The 21,270-nt window shown below is 30.0% G+C and overlaps 1 protein-coding gene across 3 annotated transcripts in view; it reads right to left on the bottom strand.

Annotated features, from left to right (window-relative positions):
• Usp39 (ubiquitin specific protease 39) overlaps positions 1-21,270 on the bottom strand; it is a 107,756-nt gene that overhangs the window by 43,369 nt on the left and 43,117 nt on the right. For 2 of the 3 annotated variants that reach the window (XM_085822361.1, XM_085822363.1), the window contains 3 exons: positions 8,994-9,090; positions 7,051-7,106; positions 4,538-4,763 (listed from right to left, as the gene is read on the bottom strand). In XM_085822361.1, coding sequence (XP_085678487.1) covers positions 4,538-4,763; positions 7,051-7,106; positions 8,994-9,090 — 379 coding nt within the window. Of the gene's footprint in view, positions 1-4,537; positions 4,764-7,050; positions 7,107-8,993; positions 9,091-9,526; positions 9,786-21,270 lie in introns of those variants that run through there. The other variant, XM_085822362.1, reaches the window with a different exon arrangement.

Genomic DNA, 21,270 nt, shown 5'->3' with positions numbered 1-21,270 from the left:
AGTGGTTAAAGAAGTAATTCATCTATGCAAGACGTCTCATCTTCTGATGACTGCTTACCACCCTCAGACCAATGACTTAACTGAAAGATTCAATAAGATACTAGCAGACGTGTTGTCCATGTACGTAGACACTGAACAGAAAAATTGGGATACTATTCTACCATTTATAACCTATGCCTATAATTCAGCCAAACAAGACACAACGGGATTCAGTCCGTTCTTTCTCATTTATAGCAGAGATATCCAGACTCCTCTCGACGTAATTTTCCCAAACAGTATCGAAGATTCCGAAGATAGTTATGCGCAACGTCTGATCACTAGAGCTGAAGAAGCTACACAGCTTGCAAAACTCCATATTCTTAAAGTGCAGACCACAGACAAGCGCCAATATGACGAGAAGCATCGACCTGTCAGCTACAACATGGGAGACTTTGCCTGGGTCTTCACTCCAGTATGAACGGTTGGGTTATCCGAGAAGCTCCTAAGACGTTACTTTGGACCGTATCGAATAACATGACAGAACGAAGTAATGAACTGGCATAACATGCGAAGTAGAAAGATTGGAACAAAATAAGAAATGACAGAATTCAAAAGACATCATTCACATATTGAGATTAAAGCTCTATCTTGATCCAAAAGTACAACTAGACGATGAAAGAAAGCCCAATATTTCTAGGAGACCTGTTACAAGAAGCCAGATCAGATTGCAGTGGGACGCTGCTTCTTCCTAAGAAGGGGGAAATGCAGTGAAAATTGCTTCTTTTTACCAAGCTCCTCATAGCTTAGCGGAGAAGATGCAGGATTCGAAACACGAAGGTCCCGGATTCGAAACCCATCAACGGTGAGATGCTTGATAATTGGTTTTTATGTAAATTTCCTTCTTGTTAATGTTATCTTATTTATGTAAATTTCCTTCTTATTCTTCCAGAACATTTCCAGTTTGGAATGTTCCAGTATGTTTACCAACTGTATATAAGTATCTCTTCATTCAGTTCCAGTTAATAAAAAGTCTTGAATTTAGACTTGAGTACTTGCCTGTTCATTTGTACGATCCCTTCAGCTACGCGACAATATTTAAAAATGAAACTAATCTATAAAGTACGTTATTAAGTTATGCATTTTATATATTTTAAAAAATCATATATTCCAAAATCAATGCAAATCACATGTTAGCAACTATTTCACTACTGAAATATGAAATTTCTAAATCTTGTTTGAAATTTCTTATTTTTGAAATAAGGAGGAATTCACGGCTGTCCAATATACATGGCAGAAAATTCATCAACAGTCAGGAGAAGCAGACCTGTACATTATTTACTGCATGCTTATATAAATGAAAATCTTGAGAATTGCGCGCTTTGGCTAGCTGCTAAATTCGAACAACTGTGCAATTAATTCAGATTTTAGCAGTTCTTTCAAGTAATTTGGTAAAGATGCTATCTGTAAGGCATTTGAAAAGACTGACTTTTTGTTTGAAATTGAATCAAGCAATGACTGATATAATATTGCTTATATTAAAAGTAAATGTAATGCACTGTAAATCAAAGAACGCATTGTGAATCTTCTCATTGTTCTGTATCTACTTACTTCAACTGCCTTCAGTGAGTGAAAGTATTGTGAGAATGCTGGATTTGTGCTTATTTTGTGTGTGAATATCTGCTCTAGAAGAAATGCTACAATGCTAATCGTAAATCTAGTGTTTGTGAAATAGTGTCTCTGTGGGCTATAGTGGTTTGTGGTATATAGTGTTCATGAAAGAGCGTCTCAGTGATTCGTGAAATAGTGTCTCTGTGGAAATAGTGTCTGTCTCCAATCACTGCGGTTCCAGCAGTGCAATATTTGGATACCCTTATTAGCTTTGTGCTTCAGTTATAATGCCCTAAGTGCTATATCGCATATCATTCATATTAATCGATTATTGTGTTCATTTGAAAAGAATTCTTTCGGAATTAATTCATATAAAACCAAAAATAATATACAACGGTAAGCCACTTTCTGATTTTGCTGAAAATGCAATCAATACAGAAGCAACAATAATTCAAGCTGTTATGGTATGTTCATTATTTTCAAAATACAAAGAAATTATTGGACTGGTACCAGCACTTAATATGACTGAAGATGAATTACATATATGTATAATATAAGCAATTAATTAATTATTAAAATTAATAATAGTGCACATTCTATAGTATATTGTCTTTTGTACAGTATGCAGAAAAGATTAATGATTTTAAACAGTGTATGAAACGTATGATTAAAAAACTAGTGTTAAGGAAACATTAGCATTTCTATGAACTATTGTAATCTACAATTATGTGATATTTAATTGTGTAATAATAAAAAACACTCAATATTTTTTATTGATTGCAAATTGCAGTTTTATTACTTTTTGTTTGGTATCTATTCTTCCAAACACTGTGTAATCCGCGTTTTTTTTTTTTTTTTTAAATATTACCATTATATATGTTTATTAGATTATCTCAATAAATGAATGTTGGAAATCAGGTTTTATTTTTTATTAAATTTAAGTATATTCTATTGCCATTATGTATGTTTATTAGATTACCTCAATAAATGAATGTTGCAAATTAAGTTTCATTTTTTATTAAATTTAAGTATATTCTATTTTCTTTGTTTACTTTTTATGAGCTTATGATAACAAAGAAATTCATAATAAATAGAAACAAAAAAAGTTTTATCATGTGCTATTTAATGAAGAGCTTACTTTAATGTACTTAGCTTACTATCGTATACTATATTATTACAATTATTTCTGTACGGTAACAAAAAAGCATGAAATAAAAATGCATAAAAAATGCATGAAATAATCATTGTAATCTATCACTATTCTAAAAGGTGGAAACTAAAAATAAGTAAATACATTAACATATGATCGAAAGAAATGGTGTTAAGAAACATCAGCATTACTAGTAAATACAGCAATCCATAATTATTGCACTTTTAATTGCTTACTATTTAAAAAAGAAATATTTGTTTAGTAATTGGAGATTTTATTTTTGTTACCTACCTTCTGCTATTTATACTTTCAAACACTACTAGTTCATGTTTCTTCTTAAATAGTTCTGCCATGTATGTTGTTTGTTAGGTTATTATTTCATTTTAAATATGAATATGGGAAGTTATTAGATGTAGGTATATTTTTTATCACATTTATTAACTACTTTATACTTTTTTCATTTGCATATCTTGGAGATATAGAAGTTAATGGTTATATTTTTTACTGTGAAACACGAATAATATACTTGAGTTCAGGTAAAATACTGATTATGTTACCTTAAGAACCGCTGCCTTATTTATCATGACACAGGCAATTTTCAATGTCTCTGAGATTTAACAGAAATAAATGTGATAATGCTGTTATCAGAAACTCTCTTTTTTTATCCACATATATATCTTTACTTTTATTTATGTCTAATTGAGTTTCATTTACTTAAAACCTACTATTAATGTTATATATTTATAATAAACACTTTCATAATTACTCTCACTTAAGGGGAAAAAATGATGAAATCTTAAATAATCGTAACTTAGAATTTAAGTTATTTAAAAAACTACAGTTTAACGTACTGAAAATAATTAAGGCTATTATTAATTATGCATATTTAGTCTAAAGAGAAAAAAATTGTATTATCTTCTGCTTTTCAGGAAATGATAAAATATTTAAACTTTAGATAAATACAAGGAATACAAAATTTTAAAAAAGAAGAAATATATATTAATTATTAAGCTTATTTTTCTGAATTTATCAATATGTAACACAAGGACATAAAACAGTCGTTATTATGTCCTTCGCACTTTTGCAACAGTTGTTTTCACAACTGTTACAAAAAGGAGCAATTTTGCGAACATTTAGGCGTCTTTAAGATGTGATACGATGCGTCCACAACCAAAATACCACCTGCGAAAGACGCAATAGTGATGTCTACAAGACAAAAACCTCATCTGCAAAGATATAAAAAAGACGTCTTTGCAACAATTTCAAAAAAGTGGAGTTTCGCGGTCATCTGGGTGTCTTAAAGATGACATATTGCAACCTGTTTCGCAACGGCACCCGCTACGACGTTGCTGTGCTACTTGGAATGGTTCTTGTACAACATGAATGAGGCATATGCTTGGATAATTACAATGAAATCATTTAGCCAATGATATTTACACCAAAACTTTTAGTAGCCAATAATAACAAGTGATAATTGTTTTGTAATTGCTACATTCTGGAACCTTATTTAATGAAAAAAATTGGTAATCAGAGCTGATGCATGAAAAATACACATAAAATAAACAACCAGACATGGTATTAAGAAAACAAAGAGGACAGTTTCCTAATTCAGAACAGTTGATGGATTTCGAAAAATGTCTTAAAATTTTGTGTTAACACACATAAATACCTATTTACACACAATATATAAAATCGTACAGATACGTACATTTAACAAGTACAAATTTATGACAAAATATTTCACAATCGCTTAAATAAAGGGATGATTAATATACGAAAATAATTAATTTTAATTAGCACCTTGTTCAGTAATTTGAAATTTCTTTTTACTGCACAGAACAACTGCTTGTAGCATTTCATGGGGACTAACATGAGCTTTGAAATTGCGTGGATTCCATAATTTTCGCAGCAGCTCTCCAAACCTCTGCACTAGAAGGAACATTGTGTCTCCAGGTGGTCTCTTAATAGACGCATAATTTTCTTCTCTTAGAAAGAAATTGCGAAGGGGTGGAACATGAGACAAAGCCTGCAAAAAGTATATTATAATTTTGCATTCTTCTCAACTAAAATTTACAAAACCATTTGAGGTTGAATTAATGATTATAACAAGTGGCACCAGTGAAACTGTAAATGTTTTAACACAAACTGATATTTCTGTAATGTATCAAAGGACTAATACTGGCAATTTACTCACTTTTTATTATTTATTTATTTATCTCTCTTTATCATATTATATTTCAGCCTCAATATTTAACAAATAACTTACAGTTTTTCTCTTTTCTCATATCTGGGATATAATAGAGTACTTCTTGACTATCCACTACCTGCCAAAACATAGCCAAAAATACCACCTATTACTGATGCTTGTGAGTATTTTGATAACTTTAGTTATTTTGCATTCTTCTACAAAGATGAGATTGTTATTTCTTTTTCTACTTTTGTTAATATTTTGTGTTGGGGGGACAAAGGAGTGTGCTTCTTATTTTAATGTCAACTCTGATTATAAGTCTGAGGTCCACATACAAACAATGGAAATATGTGAGGATCAGCAAAATAGAAGAATAAGTGGTGATATGGTGAAATCTGGGTGCAGCCTCACTCACCTAGAGAGTAAAAAGCTGTCCTTATGACATAAAAAAAAGGCCATGCTCGAAGTGGTAACATGGCACAGATTGTCATTATTTATCTTCTTATCAAAATCTATACAAAGAAATAAGCATAATAGAAGAATAAGTGGTGACATGGTGAAATCTGGATGCAGCCTCACCCACCTGGAGAGGTAAAAGCCCTCCTTATGACATAAAAACTGGCCATGTCTAAAGTGGTAACATGGCACAGATTGTCACCATTTAACTTCTTACTTATCAAAATCCATACAAAGGAATATAGCAAAATAGATGAACAAGTGATGACATGGTGAAATCTGGATGCAGCCTTGCCCACCTACAGAACAGAAAGTCCTCCTTATGACATAAAAACTGGCCATGCACAAAGAGGTAACATGGTACAGTTTGCTATCTTTTATTTTCTTATCAAAATTCACACATAGGCAAACTACAGAGAATAACAATCTGTTTGATGCCATTTTGAACGCAACTGCCAAGCAATACTACAGGAAGTAAATAAAGCTGCTAAAAGACTGTTTGCAATGCATCACAGGGAATTGGATAAACGACAAGTACCTATAACACTTATTTTTATAACAGTCCATACATATAAAAAAATAAATTTTTTTAATTCTGCATTTGCAGGATTTTTTTAATTCTGCATTTGCTAAAAATTTTTCTGTTACTGAAAAGCAGAGACTTATGTGTGATTGCCCTCAAAATCTACACCAAACTAAGGCTGCATTTTTGCCTGAATTTAAATTTTCTAAGGACTTTAATTAAGTTTCAAAGCAATTTCTCTAGAAACACTTTTTTACCAACTCTTCAATCAAATCATCACATCTATTTCAAAGCATTTTCACACTTTTTTACACACAAATTACTTAACACTATGTAATAATTAATATAATTTTCCTAACCAATTCTACTTAAAAATAATTTAGATTTAAATACACAACATTATATACTGTGGAAAATGCCAGTTTCATTATAAGTCTCCAATATTAAGAGTCATATAAAATTGTACAAACACACAAAAAAACCAAACAATATGTGAATTTTTATTGTTTAAGTTAAATTTGCAACTCTTTGAAAGGAATAATTCTTGAAAGTGAAAATTTATACATTTAACAATTTTCATCTCAATTAAAAATTTGGAAGAAAACATAACTTTGCAATTAAAAAAATTGGCAAATGCAATAAACATAATTTTTTGATAAAGATCAAATAAGCATGCTGCAATGTGTACACTAACGTAGTTTCACCAAATAATTTAATCTTCAATATTTATTTTAATACAGATTAGCCAACAATTTTTCTGAATATGCTGCCAGTATACACTGAGAGAAAAACAATTACAAGCAATTTATGCAGCATATAATAATTAGTTAAATTTTACTGAAAAATATATAACATATTTGTTTTGAGTAATTAATAATTTCTTTAATTTTAGCTTAGAACAAATAAAAACAAGGTTATACGTTTAACATAAAGGCAAAAATAATTTCATTTTAAGGCAATAAAAACCAATTTCATTTGTTTATTTAAGGTGAAACAAATGTACTGTATGTTTAAGCATATAAAAATGAATTTCATTGCTTAATTTTGTTTTCATTTGGTATCTTGTTTTATTGAAACGAAACTATTATATTAAAATGAAATTAACAATAAAAAGTGGTAACATAACACATCTTCACACTGACTTACCTGTAAAATTACATTGCAATAATCATTAGCTTTTATATTATTTAATCCCACAATTCCTAAAAATTAAGAAAAAAAAATTTAAAGAGTAAAACACAAAATAAATAAATGCTTAACAAATAAACATAAATCTCATTAACCTGAACTCTAAAACTATCAATTTGAGGTTGAATTCAGATAAATGTGTTTAAATCTGTTCAAATTCAACCTTAAATTAACATTAAAAAAAAAAAAAGAAAAAGAAAGAAAGAAAGAAAGAAGAAAGAAAAGATCTTGGGAACTGAAATTCAAGAGGAAGGGAAAACAGAGTAATCAAAAATCTAAGTAAAAGACTTACAGAAAATTACTTGAGAAACACAGAGTTCTTGTAAATATGCTTATAAATATATTTAAAAAACAAACAACAATTACTGCAAATAGTAACAATAAGTTATTTTTATGCACATGAAATCTGAATTATAACCAAAATTAAGAGTACGAATTCTAATACATAAATTTTGAGGAAATTTTAATACAAATCAAAATGATTAAAGCATTTCTACAGTTCATAATCATGGTATGAATGTACTCACAATGTGCTTCTAATGAAAAATTATACAGCTTATGTTCACTTAACCAGCTGTGACTGACCACCACATAATACATAGCAAACCATCCATATAATTCATCAGGCATTACTTCTTTTTTGTGCACAAAGGGTTAAAGCAACAGCAAAAAAAAAATTTTTTTAATTGCTTGTTGTGTTTGCTAACATTACTTCTGATTTGAAGGCAGAAGTATTATGTGAAAATGTTAATATAGACAGTGTGTACAGAAACACTAATTTAAAGTTATTAGCTTTTGATTTAAAAATATATATATATATTAAAACAGAATAAAGAAATAAAGTGAATGCAAAAAACTCAGTTTTACTATTCCTAATTAAAAATATAGATTGATTCTAAAATAAATTTAAATTTTCTTTAATACTTGCATAAGTAAAAATATGCTTGTATTTTGAGGTCACAAATGTCATACAAACCATGTAAGCACAAATTTACCTCACATTAAGGGTTTCCATGATGATAAGTGTACAATATTGTTTGTTATTAAGACATAAATCAAACTCATATTTGTCAAAATAAAAAATATATAAAAAATCTGATGTGGACATTACATGACTTCCTTGTATGGCCTATTAAATTATGCACATTTTTTACAGCATTTCATTTAAACTTATTTCCTCGAATTTTATTAGAGATATATTTCTCATTCAATTAATTCAGTTCTTCCTTCATGGCAAAGCAAAAATACATAAAAACTCAAAATATCCTCATTAAAAATTGTAAATTACAGAAAAACATAAGACACAAAATACATTTAAAACATTAAAAAAAAAAAAATTTTTTTTTTGACAATTAAAATTAGAGTTTGTATGCAAAAACAAGCAATTCAGCCACTGGGCAAGAAGGCAGATTTTTCGGTACACAAAAACTGAAAGTTTACTTTTGGTCCCACTTGGCAAAAAGATATTGAAGGTGCAGAAACTGAATTAACTATTCTACTGAGTCTCAAATGTAAACAAATGGTGGTTTGTTAGGCTAACTCAGCACTTGAAGCTTTAAAAATTGTTGATAATTCTACAAGAATTGCATGCAGATTAACTAAAGGCAGATAAATCTTAGCTGGAACATAAAAACTACATAATTCAATCACATTTAAAGCAACAAGTTGAAATGGATATTTTCATTGAAATATGATACTCAAAGTTTTTTGTTACAAGGAAGTAAAAATGACTTATTGATCAATCGGACTTAAAGATATTCAATTAATTGAGAAAAGTTAACTTTCAATGGGATTTACCTAAATATTCACTTCAATTCAGTGATAATATCAAATTGCTGAAGTTTTAATGCAATATCTTTTAATGTTTACACATTTAAAATTGATGTAGAATAACTATTTACCTGGCATATATGTAGTACCATTATATGCTCGAGATAATTTGTCATTTGTATCCAAAACAGATATTTCTTCTTCAGTAAATGTTGGCTTCAGCACATACTACAAATAAAAAAATTCCCTTAATTTCAGATTTTCATGCAGTGACATACACATAAACATTTCATCACATATCTGAATAGATGGAAAAGAAAATTCAATGAAAAATCAGACCATAATCTAACAATACAAACAAAATTGTTAGTAGCATTTTTAATGTATGTTTCATTGTTGATGCTTATTGCTTTCAAGTTACTTCAAAACATCTTTCAAAATATAACTTAGTATGGATTCACTCTTTTAAGATAATTCTACTTTAATTAAACTTAGGAGATAATATAATCAATTAATCAATATTATTTAGTAAATAAATTATATATATATATATGTATATATATATATATATACACAATTAGAAATTAAATAGACTAATAATAAAAAATAATAACCAAATTTTTATTACTGGATTATTAATAATTATACATGAATTATTTATTACCATAATTTCCAGAAGAAACGCCGCGGCGTTTATATGTTTAAAACTTAAATTTTCAGCGGGTGCGGCGTTTCTACCCATGCGGCGTTTAGGTGCACTAAAAATAAAATATTTCCTATGATGGCCATTGTACATAGTTTGGATGGCCTTGTCATTGTGCATAAATTGGTGCTGTTCCCACACAAAAGACCACTCAGTTGATTTTTGCGAGCGTTATTTTGTTTACATTCTTTCCCTTGAACGGACCTACATGCCTTATTCACCCTACACGAGATCTCAGAACAATAACATTCTTCCCCCTTTCAAATGAACATTCTCATCAGTTTGAATAGTCTCTCTCCTCTGCCATTCGATGAATCTTCCAGGACCCATCCTCTCCCCACCCCTGCCTTTTCTGCAATTTTTTTCAAAGGCGAACACGACTCCACCTGCCTCGCAATAACGAACTCTGACGTATTTCCCCTTCAGCATGAATGGATTTTTACTTGGCATTCTGCCAAATACAGATCCCATCAGTTTGGGTACAAGTACTTGTTGGATAGTTTTTAAGTAAGAAGGGAGCGGAAAATTTTTGAAAATGTCTCTAAACGGCACAGAAGCTATACATTTCTTACCTTTATTTTTGAGTTATGGTTTCATTTCATGCATTTTTCTTAACTGGTATGTCATATATCAGGACTCAGGTTGAGTTTTTGCATCTATACGGCCCACGACGATGTCGCGCAATTTAATCTATTGCGGCGTTTACGCTGATGCGGCGTTTCTGTGTAATTTTAATTTTTTTCCCGCCATTTTTCTCGAGTGCGGCGTTTACGCTGATGCGGCCTTTCTTCCGGAAATTACGGTAGTAGAAAATAAATGGTGATGTACATTTTATTATCTTCCAACCTAACGACATTAGACTAGGCTTATCTGTCATTTCAGCTTAGAAAGTACTGCCACTGGATGAAAAGCAAGATATTTATTTTCCAGATGATTTTGCAATAACTGCAATACGGCCAGACATAAGAACTTTACCTTTCAGATTTAATCAACCTGCATTAAACTGAGCAATTTAAAAAGAATAAAATGCACTTCTAAATAATTTAAATCTTTATTTTATTTTTAGTTACGTATGATTTGTTAATATATACAACTCATACAAACATTTTCAGCATTAATTATAACTGAAAAAGTATTTTTAATGCTATTGTTATGAAATTTGTACATAGCTAGATGATTTTAGTGCAATTATGTGTGAAATTGTTGTATTTTTCTGTGTAATGTAACACAAAACAAATTTTAAGATAAAGCTATGCCAGAAAAGTAAGAATACAGGGGCAAGTCCATTTAACATTGAATAAATGGGTAACTCAGTAATTTCTCAAGATATTGCCAACCTGACAAGGGTTTTGGCAAGGTGACCATTTGATCCGGTACCGGTATCACCGTAATAAGTATTGTAACTGAATAAATTTAATTGACCGAAAAGTAAAAAAAAAATTGTTAGCTGTAACCATAATTGCACCCTCGTATTGCTTTTCAGTCATTTTGAGAAGCAGAAAGTACTAGAAATATCTCGTGGCTGTTTGAAAACTATTCAAGGCCAAAGAGAGAGCATCTGTTCTCAGTTGCTTAGTTGTTGTTGCAAGTTGTTAATGCCACATGAATTGAGATACATTTGAGTTAGCTTTCTCGTTAGATGTACTTAGCACTGCACTGCGTTTAACATTTTTACTAGTTCGAAGTGTACTACTGATTGTAGTCTGTGATACTGTGAACACCTGTATGAGAATTTCTGTGGTTTCTTTTGATTAAATAAATTTTATTAACCTGTCATTGGACTGTGTGCATTCAGTCTATTAAGAACCTGTACGCACGCAACACTATATACCAGTTAAACTGCAGCTCTCAGGCCTGTTAACTATGGCTTGCGAGTCACAAGAATTTGTTTGATCCCTTAACTGCAACTCGTCTGCAACAAAAAGTGGAAAATAACATAAATAGTAATAAAAAATATGAGGTATATGTTAGGAAAAAGGAAACATGGAAATCCACTGTTGCCCAGTACTGTTAGTCAGAAAATAACACTTTCCTTTTTTTTTTTTTTTTCCCAGCAAAAATTATTCAAAAAAATGCCTTCCATTGGTAAATTAGATTTTTGAAAGGAGTTAAAGTTAACTTTCTGGTCTAGTTAATGACCCTAATTCCAATCCTTCTATACCTCCTACCTTTACGGAAATTATGTTTTAGTTATCTTGTTTTATCAGTGGCTTAACTTCTTTTCACTCATCTTATCACCATATCTTATCTGGTTCATTTGCAGTTAGGCAGCTGCGGAAGATAGTTTTGTAGTTAAACCATTGAAACTAATCCTGCAAAATTTACAAATATTAGGCTGATTCTTATTGTCTGACTTCTCCAATAAAATTCAATTGTTAGCCTTCTCTAGACTTTGTCGTTGTTTCAGACATAGTGATAATTTCGTTAACCTCTGTTAGGATTATTAAACTAAATAACATTACAAGAAAAAATGTAACCCTACATTTGATTATAATAATTTTACAATAGTATATAACTATTATAATTATTCTACAATTTATGATTATATATCTTTTTTATCTTTGAGCTAAAATGTATGATCATTATTACACACTGAAATACATGAAATTCCTTAATAATTATATAATAATAAATTATTATTACAATTAATTACAAAAAGCATACTATTCTTTTTTTTCTCTAAAATTTATATGGTACCAACACATATTGAGGAAGGGAACCTGAAATTTACTTTAGAAAAATGAACGGAAAAAATTCTTGTATAAAAGCTCAAAATACTGGCAAATGTCACCTTAAACTAACTGCAATCAGGCCTGATCAAGCTCAAATAGGTTGGAAGTTGTTCACATTTTTTTATTAAAAAAAATTCTGCAAAAAGAACACTTTCATGAAAAAAGAATATAATTCCATGATTTTTAGTGACATTATTTTTAAAAATAAATGATGAAATATGTGCTGTTCATATGAATTAACAAATTATGAAAAAATAATTTCAACACTCTTGTTTTAAAGATTGCAAACTAATAGAAATCCTAGCACTTGTTTCTGTGAATATGAAACAAAGGTGCGAAAGGCACTGATGACAGGATCCTATCTTTGGTCATAAATTCCCCCTTTCAAACAAAGAGATGACCTTTATGTGACCTCTCACTCTGCAGCATGTAATTAACATCCTTCAGGGTGATTCTCAGTGTTCTAGCAGAATGCCAGCCAAAGTTGCATATTCTGATGGTCAAACTATAACTCATCAGATTTCAATTAACAATTCAAAATTTAACAACTATGACTGAATATTTCAGCTGGTAGACAGCTGGAGTCATATTTGTATTACAGTATTTATATACTGTGTTGACTCATTAGGTTTGTCAAAGTACGAAACATAAAAAATGTGCAATGTGTTTGCCAGGATACGAACTTTGGACTTCCCCTTTGCTAGCCAGATATGCTTCCAATTACACCACTGTGGCACTCAATAAGGATGGAGAAAATACCTCACAAACTTGCCATGAGTGTTCAAGACTTATTCATAGGTTATTTATATGTAGAATAATCAAGATGATTCAAGAGTTAAGTTTCAAACAATTTTGAAGAAATGCAGCATAATGTTTACATATAAATTCTGGTAGATTTCATAGAATACAATAAATAAAAGAGGTACTCAGGGCTGTCATGTGGTAATATTAATGATTCAAATACTATCAAAATTGCAACTACTGGTGCTTTTTTTTAATGAGCACTTCTACTGAGCAATATAAAACATTTCTTTTCAAAGTTTTGAGTTAAAATATTTGGCAATTAGAATTTGAAAGGTTCAAATGACAAAAAAATAAATAAATAAGTAAATAAAAAATTGCAAATTTTGAAAATTTAGTTTTTTTTTTTTTTTTTATGTGTGATTTAAAAGATCTGAAAACCTGATCAGAAGAAAGAAAAATAATTAAAAAAAAAAAAAAAAAAAAAGCAACTGAAAATCTAAGTTACATTTAAAGAATTATATCAGTTGTTAAGACTAGGTTTAATCTCAGTATGTTGCTCTTCATGTATATTATATGAGGAAGGTTAAATTATTAATTTTTAAGCAAATTCTAAAAAAAAAATTGAAAGCTTACTTTAAAACAATTTTCCTTCTTCGAATTGTACATACATGAATCAATATCCCTTAGAAAATCATGCACAAAGGTTATCTTTGCTAGAGCACCCTTTGCATTCTCCTATATTCAAGTGAACAAAGATATTTTCTCAAATAGTAGCTTCTCTGCACTGTCCAGTTTCACTTATTTTATTCTTTCCAGAAAAGCATGTATAAATTAAAGAAAAATCAGTAGTTTGCTTCATCAAATTAAGACTTTATTTGTCACTCCGATGACAAAAAATGTTATATCATTGTACTCACAAAGATCATCACCATTTCTTCTTTTGATTTCAGTTTACATTTGCTTCAGCCTATGATTAAACATAGGAAGGGGAAAAGAAAACCAGAAAAAAATGTTTAGTTTTCTATAACAGTGCGCTGCTGTATTGTTTCACACTGTACACAGTTTCAAATTTGTATATTCAAGGAACAAGCAAAGTAAGCTATTATTTATATGTAACCATGTAATTGCATAAGAAAGGCAAAATTCTCACAAGCTCACAGGTGTTTCTTTTCTTGAAAATTTATTTTATTGCTTCTAAAATGATATAAATATGGAATTGCGGCTGTTCAAATATTCAAATGAAGCTTTCAAAATTTTCTGATCCTAATATGCAACAACTTCTACTGTCATGAGTCTCGCTACACCTATTACATATCATATATCTAGATACAAAACCTTTTGTTTTATCTCATCACTGGTTCCTAATACTTTAGCTTTTACAATACTTACATTAAAAATAAAGCAGTGTGAAAATCTGTAATGTCTAATCTTACAGACAATTTATATTTCAGAAAAAGATAACAAGGTATGTTTAAAAAAAAAGACAGTATATATATATATATATATATGTACAAGTAGTTCCTCTCACAGCTTCAATTTTTACTCTTAAAATTTAGCACAATACTTTTATTCTATTCTTAAATAGATTTTAAGCATTTGCTTGCCAATTCTTTCCTGTTATTGACTTATGGGCCATTTCCTTTCTGGAAACTTGATCGCCCTCTAGCATGAAGAATTTTGACTTTTATTAATAAATAGCTATTTTTCCTTATTTCTTCTCACTTTTGTGGCCATATTGTAACATTTTGTTGAATTAGCCATTTTTTCTTTTACCCGTGCCCAAATTTCTTCAAACTCGTTAAGCAAGACACCATTTTGAATAGTTTTAGCATATTTATATGGGAGGCAATTTTTCAACAGCAATCTGTGAATTATTCCTTTTTACACAAGAATTGAATTTTATATGTTCGCTCAATAATGAAGATCATAAATATGATTTATGCTTAAAGCCCTATGGAACGGTGTAAAGTGGATGGCTGATTCAGAAGATCTAATTTATAAATGTACAAATAGTTCCCCTCACAGCTTCAATCTTTATTCTTAAAAATATGGCACAATATTTTTGATTCTATTCTTAAATAGATTTTAAGCGTTTGTTAGCCAATTCTTTCCTGTTATTGACTTATGAGCCATTTCATTTCTGGAAGCTTGAACGCCCTCTAGCTTGAAGAATTTCGACTTTTATTAACAAATAGCTATTTTTCATTATTTCTTCTCACTTTTGTGGCCATATTATAGCATTTTGTTGAATTAGCCATTTTTTTCTTTTAATCTGCGCCCAAATTTCTTCAAACTTGTAAAGCAAGACGCCATTTTCAACAGTTTTAGCTATTTCAACGCATTGTCCCCCTTGCACTGAGTCAGATTTTTGCCAACGGTCAGTCACTTTTTATTGGCTCTTTCCTCATGACGTTTTCCCCCTTTACATCATTCTGCCTTGTTGGTTAGCAGTTTACTTGCCCGAGACTTGCACCACCCTTTGAATTTGATCTTCCTACTATGAAAACGGTGCCTCTCCAGGTCTGATTTAAAAAAATATTTCTTTCTCTTATGTAGATTTTTGGTCTTGACAAGACCCTTACTTTAATTCCTGTTTTATTATTATTATTTTAAATTTTAAAATTAATTTTTGGTACTTTTACAAAATATAAACTCTGTAAGCTAGTAGGTGCTCCCATAAAATCTTGTATATTTTGACTAATAGCAAATCGCTATTTATTTTATTTTGTACAACGGCATTACCAATCCATTATCTCTAGTTTTTATTACACCTTAATGTGTTTCTTCAAGTGGGCGCATCGGGAAATTGGAACGGAGAATTGAGACTAAAGATTTTGGCAAAGTTTTTTCAATTAATTTATAAAAAGTGTTTCGTATACAGTTTCAATTGTCTGTTTCGGCGAAACGCGATATGGAGTTAGCTTGATTCGAAATTCATTATAAATAATTTTCCCTGAAGAGCCATAATGAGATTCGAATTAGGCTAATCTACCATTTACCGCTTCTTAGAGTTTTTATATTTTTGCTTAAATCATTTGTTTGTACTTTATTCTAATGCTTTAAATATACCTTACTTTGTTTAGCATATTGCTTACTATTAGTATTGATTTTTATTTGTAAATATTCAGGGGTTTGTATTGTTTTTTAGCTTTGTAACACATTTCCTTCCACCTTATTTTGCTTATGTTAATTTTTTCACGGAACCACAGTATTTAAGAAACTTTTTAGCGTACGAACTAGGTATTTTCTTTTTACCTTTTTTCTAAATTTTGCAGCACAATGCACAAAGTTTTTGACCACATAGGTCTTTTTTCGTTTGTTCCTTTTACTTTAATTAGTTTATATATATATATATGTGTGCATGTGTGTGTAAAGTTATGTTTACTAAATTTCTAAGATAAAAAAAAAAATTGATTACACAAGTTATTTGTCTTAACGTGAATTTTAATTTTTGTAAATTTATTTCTTTATTACAAATATGTATTAAAAAGAATTTTTATGGCCATAAAACTAAACTGAAACTTTGATTTTATCATACAAAAGCCAGAAACATTGCATAAAGAATGGAGGTTTTTATGTCAATTGTGTTTTAAAGCATCTCATAGTCATCAAGAAGTAGTTACGCTGATTCACTTTGCGAGGGCCTGCCCATTTTAATTAAAGTTTATTCTTATATTATATTGCATTTCTGTGTTTTAATTATAACATTGCTCTACAATACAAAAATCTGGTTTTGTTTTATAATAAATAAATAAGCATTAATTTTAATAGAATTTTATAACTATGAATTAGAAAAATTTCGATTTTATACTGATAACAACACATACTTTTTATGAAAGATTTCACAAGACTGCAAGAATTTCATATGTGATCTTCCAGCCACCTCAAGAAGTTCCACTTTGAAATAGTCATAAAAGGAAACTACTGGACCAAATGGTATCAAACTTGGTAATCTTATAAAGGAGGCCATGGGAATTTATTTTCCTCAATGAAAAAGTTCAAAAACTAACCATCAAGGGGAAATGACACTGAATGCAATATTCTTAAACAAAATAAGATGTGAAGACATCAGTTTAAAATGTGTTTAATCGTTTCTGAAACGTGTTACAAAGCATGTTCAATGTGGCATCCAACATTTTCTGAAAGCAAGTTAAATTGCATTACTGCATTCTGAACAGCAGCTCTTAGAGTTACGGACACGTCGGTGTATTGCATCTTTCAGTTATGCCAAATTGTTTATTATTTGCATAAATTATTTGGTTCTTCCTCCTGTCAGCCAATTACAAGCCACTGCGGTTTTGCCTTGCCCAACAAACAGCTTTGTTTTAGAAATGATTAAAAAGTTTTAAACGGAATGTTCATGTCTTAGGGCCAAATTGAGGCTTGAAAAATCAAAGATTAGAAATTTCTAAGAAAACAATTTCTTGAATGTGCACACTTTAGCAAGTGATTTGTATTTTCACATTTTCTAATCCCTAATTTGTGGTTTTCACAGACGAAGTTCTGCATTACATGGACGGGAACTCAAGTTTTATCGCCTTTAAATGGTAATCTTGTTTAGAACATGTTAAACCCATGTAACAAAAGGTTAAGTTAGATTCTGATCCTTATTTTGTTTAACAATATTGCACACAGCGCCATTTTCCTCTTGTAGTGAGTTTTTAATTTTTTTTTTTTTTTTTCCCACAGCAAATAAATTTCCACGACCTCCTTCACACGATTACCAAGTTTGATAACATTTGGTCTAGTAGTTTTCCTTTCATAACCATTAGAAAGTGTAACTTTAATTATAACCACCCTGTATATATATATATATATATATATGTAATGAAACTGTGTTTTGAAGGTGGCAGAGTGGAAAGCATGATGACGCAATTTAACACAATATATCTTGAAAAATCACAATCTTTTTTTTTTTCCATGCATATCAAATCATCCTTTTTCAGATAAGATACTTCCTAATTATATTTGAATACATAAATTGCATTTTTAATTAGAATGTCATCTTAAGTAAGCAGCAGCATGGTGTAAAAACGTCTTGTCAGCAGGAAAGCTTTGCGGGGGAAAAGAGAAAGGCTATAGTACCTTCATAGCAAGAAGGCTGAAGTTTCAGTTCACAGTTTTGGTTTAGAATTAATTTGATTGGACGAGAGGCATCTGCATTAAAACGTCACATAAGATAGAAAAGTCGAACCTGTGAGAAGAGATGAATTTAGGGGCAGATTACCAAATTTAGAATGTTAATCTTGAGGTCGTCAATTATTTTTTTGAAACAGCTATCATATTTTGTTATATCTTACATATCCCCCCTTCAAAAGAAAAGTTGGGTGAGCAGGGTGGAAGAACAAGCATTAGAGCAGCAAAATGTGAAAGATATAAATTTGAAAATACAAACATATTAATTTTTAAACAAAAATTATTGTCATAAAATTTTGACCGATATTTTGAATCAATTTTGACATTTCACAGAATGTCATAAAATTTTGAATTCAATAATAATTTTAGACACTGTATTCTTTTAAAACACTTGCACATTTTAGAGTTCTGAGATAAGAATGTCCAATGAAATTTTGTAAAGTTCTTGATAGTTCCACATGGTAAAAGTTCAAATATTTACACAAAGTAAATGCTCAAATAAAAGTGTTTCCAATTTTTGTTGCTGAAAATATTTCTATTATAATACAATTTAAGATGCCAACTTTCATGTTATTTAATTATGTTTTTTAGGGAAGGTATTTTAAAATATAAAAATTTTGTAACACATCATTCATAAACGCAAAAAATTTTAAACTTTTCAGTATTATTAAGACATTTTAAAATTTACTTATTCTTTACAAAACTTGGACTCCACAACTTTATCTAAATACTAGCATTTCCATCATATTGGTTTATCGGTTGAGCAAACTGGTGTTTAATATTCTTCACCAGTGGCCAAAAGATTTGCCAAATTAGCAGTTACTGTAGAAAAGGCCTCCGTTCCTTCTATAGAGGCAACTGGCCTTTTTCGAACGGCTGTCATTCCATACGAATATTAAAAACACACTCCATTTTATGAAAAAATAAAAATACTTAGATTAAAAAAAATGTATTTGTTCATAAGGTGAGAGCCTTCAACGTTTATCATAAAAACAGTCTGGAACCTGTGAGAAGAGATGAATTTAGGGGCAGATTACCAAATTTAGAATGTTAATCTTGAGGTCGTCAATTTTTTTTTTTTTTTTTTTTTTTGAAACAGCTATCATATTTTGTTATATCTTACATATATATATATATGAAATTAATGTTTATGAAAAATCATTATTAACTGTTTATCCTCCAATGTTCCCATTTGGGAACACCAATTTAAAAATGATCACCAAAAATCTAACTTTAAAGATAGCTTTACACAATTTTTTTTCATAAATTTAAAAGTATGAGTGATTTTTTTAAATATATTTAATTGGGATAATTTATTTTATTTATGTAGGGGAAAATGTCCAAAGATGCAAATTTTTCTAATTTTCATATAAAGTATGTTCAACTTAAAAATAAAATATAAATTCATTTTAAATTCGAAAGTAATTATGAAGAGAGATATTCTGATGTTCTCAAATGGGAACACTAGGCATCTGCCAGGAACTTCTTTTATAGGTATCAATCCAAAGCAATTTACCGATGTAATAAAAAAGGCAATAGTTATTTGTGCATAAAAATATCCTATTATTGCTAGTTCTTGCTAAGGAATTTCAATTTCAGTTCACTGATAAGTAAATGTTTGTCTAAAATATAAACAGGCGAGTCATAGTTGCATTGCATCTGTTGATGTTTGAGTGTGACATGTATTACTCATGATCAACCTAGTGAAGACAAAATTGTTTATGTGTTTTTTTACTTACCACTAAAATAGTTAGAAAAATGCTGTAACTGGAAATGAAGAGTGTTAAGGCTCAGGTATGAAGGTTTTGTGTTATTTTTACGTTTATTGATAATGCATCAAGCTAAGCATATTCTAACTGTGAAAGAAGCTCTCAACTATTTCAGTATGTTGAAATCAGATGAACTGGATGTTTCGGATGTTGACGCATGCATTAATCCACCAAATGAAAGTGGTAATATAACTGAAAATAAGGACATCAATGATGAAGATGTAGAAGAAATTATTACAACAGATGTAAGAGAACTGGATATTCTCTATGAAGAAGAAGCTTATGACGCACCATCAACGTCACGTACAAGAAGCAGGGATAAAAATAGTGATGATTTTTCTATACAAAAAAAAAAAGATTAAACTGGGAAAAAAAAGGTGGAATAAAAGAAAACAATTTATTCATGTATTTTCCAATGAAGAATCAACTGATTTAAAAATTGATTTCTCAGAGTTACAATATCTACAACCTAATTAAATTTTTGACATAATTTTGACTAAAGCTTATATTGAAACATTAGCATGCATGGCAAAGCTTTATGCAGTCAGAAAGCAGAGAAGATTGCTGTTGATGGCAGATATTGCCTACTTTTTAGGTTTGTTCTGCTGAGAGATTGTATTCTAATAATAATATTCCTATAAAGGAATATTATTACTTGAGTACAGCTGAAGACTTGAAAGTTGATATTGTTATAAGTCATGTCAAGAAATCATGTCTCTACAATAAAAAAAGTTTTGCATATAAATGATAACAGTAAACTAAAGTCAGATGATATGCTTGGAAAAATAGCTCAAATTTATGAACTGGGAAAAAAAAAAAACTGCATTAATTTGGAAATTTTCATAAAAAATTGAGCATTGATGAGTTAATGGTACCTTGTTATGGCCATCACATTTGCAAAATGTTCAATAAAGGTATGCTCTTTAGATTTGGCTTTAAAATATGGATGTTCTTCATTTGGATAGTTATGCAATGGAAATTTAAGCTGGAAAGAGGAATGAACCATTTGGAATGACTCTGGGTGAGGATGCTGAGATTCAACTCCTCTACACAATTGCTGATGCAGGCAAGCATGAGATCTATTTTGATAACTTTTTTAGATCTTATAATTTATTTACAAAGTTGGCAGATTCTGGAATTAGAGCTATGGGAACAGTCCGAAGTAACCAAGCAATGTCCTTTCCCAGACAATGAAACATCTGCCAAAGAGCCCAAAGGATCAATGGATTATCATAATAATGGGACTGTATTCATCTGTCGATGGAATGGCAATACAATGATACAGATGCATCTAATTCACTAAATGCATAAGCCTATTTCAATT

This window comes from Stegodyphus dumicola, chromosome 8 (genome assembly GCF_044657685.1).
Source record: "Stegodyphus dumicola isolate Sdum_Otavi_A_Nest chromosome 8, ASM4465768v1".
Classification (NCBI taxonomy): Eukaryota; Metazoa; Arthropoda; class Arachnida; order Araneae; family Eresidae; genus Stegodyphus; species Stegodyphus dumicola.
The sequence above is the reverse complement of the archived record's forward strand: the minus strand, read 5'-3'. Positions and strand labels throughout refer to the sequence as shown.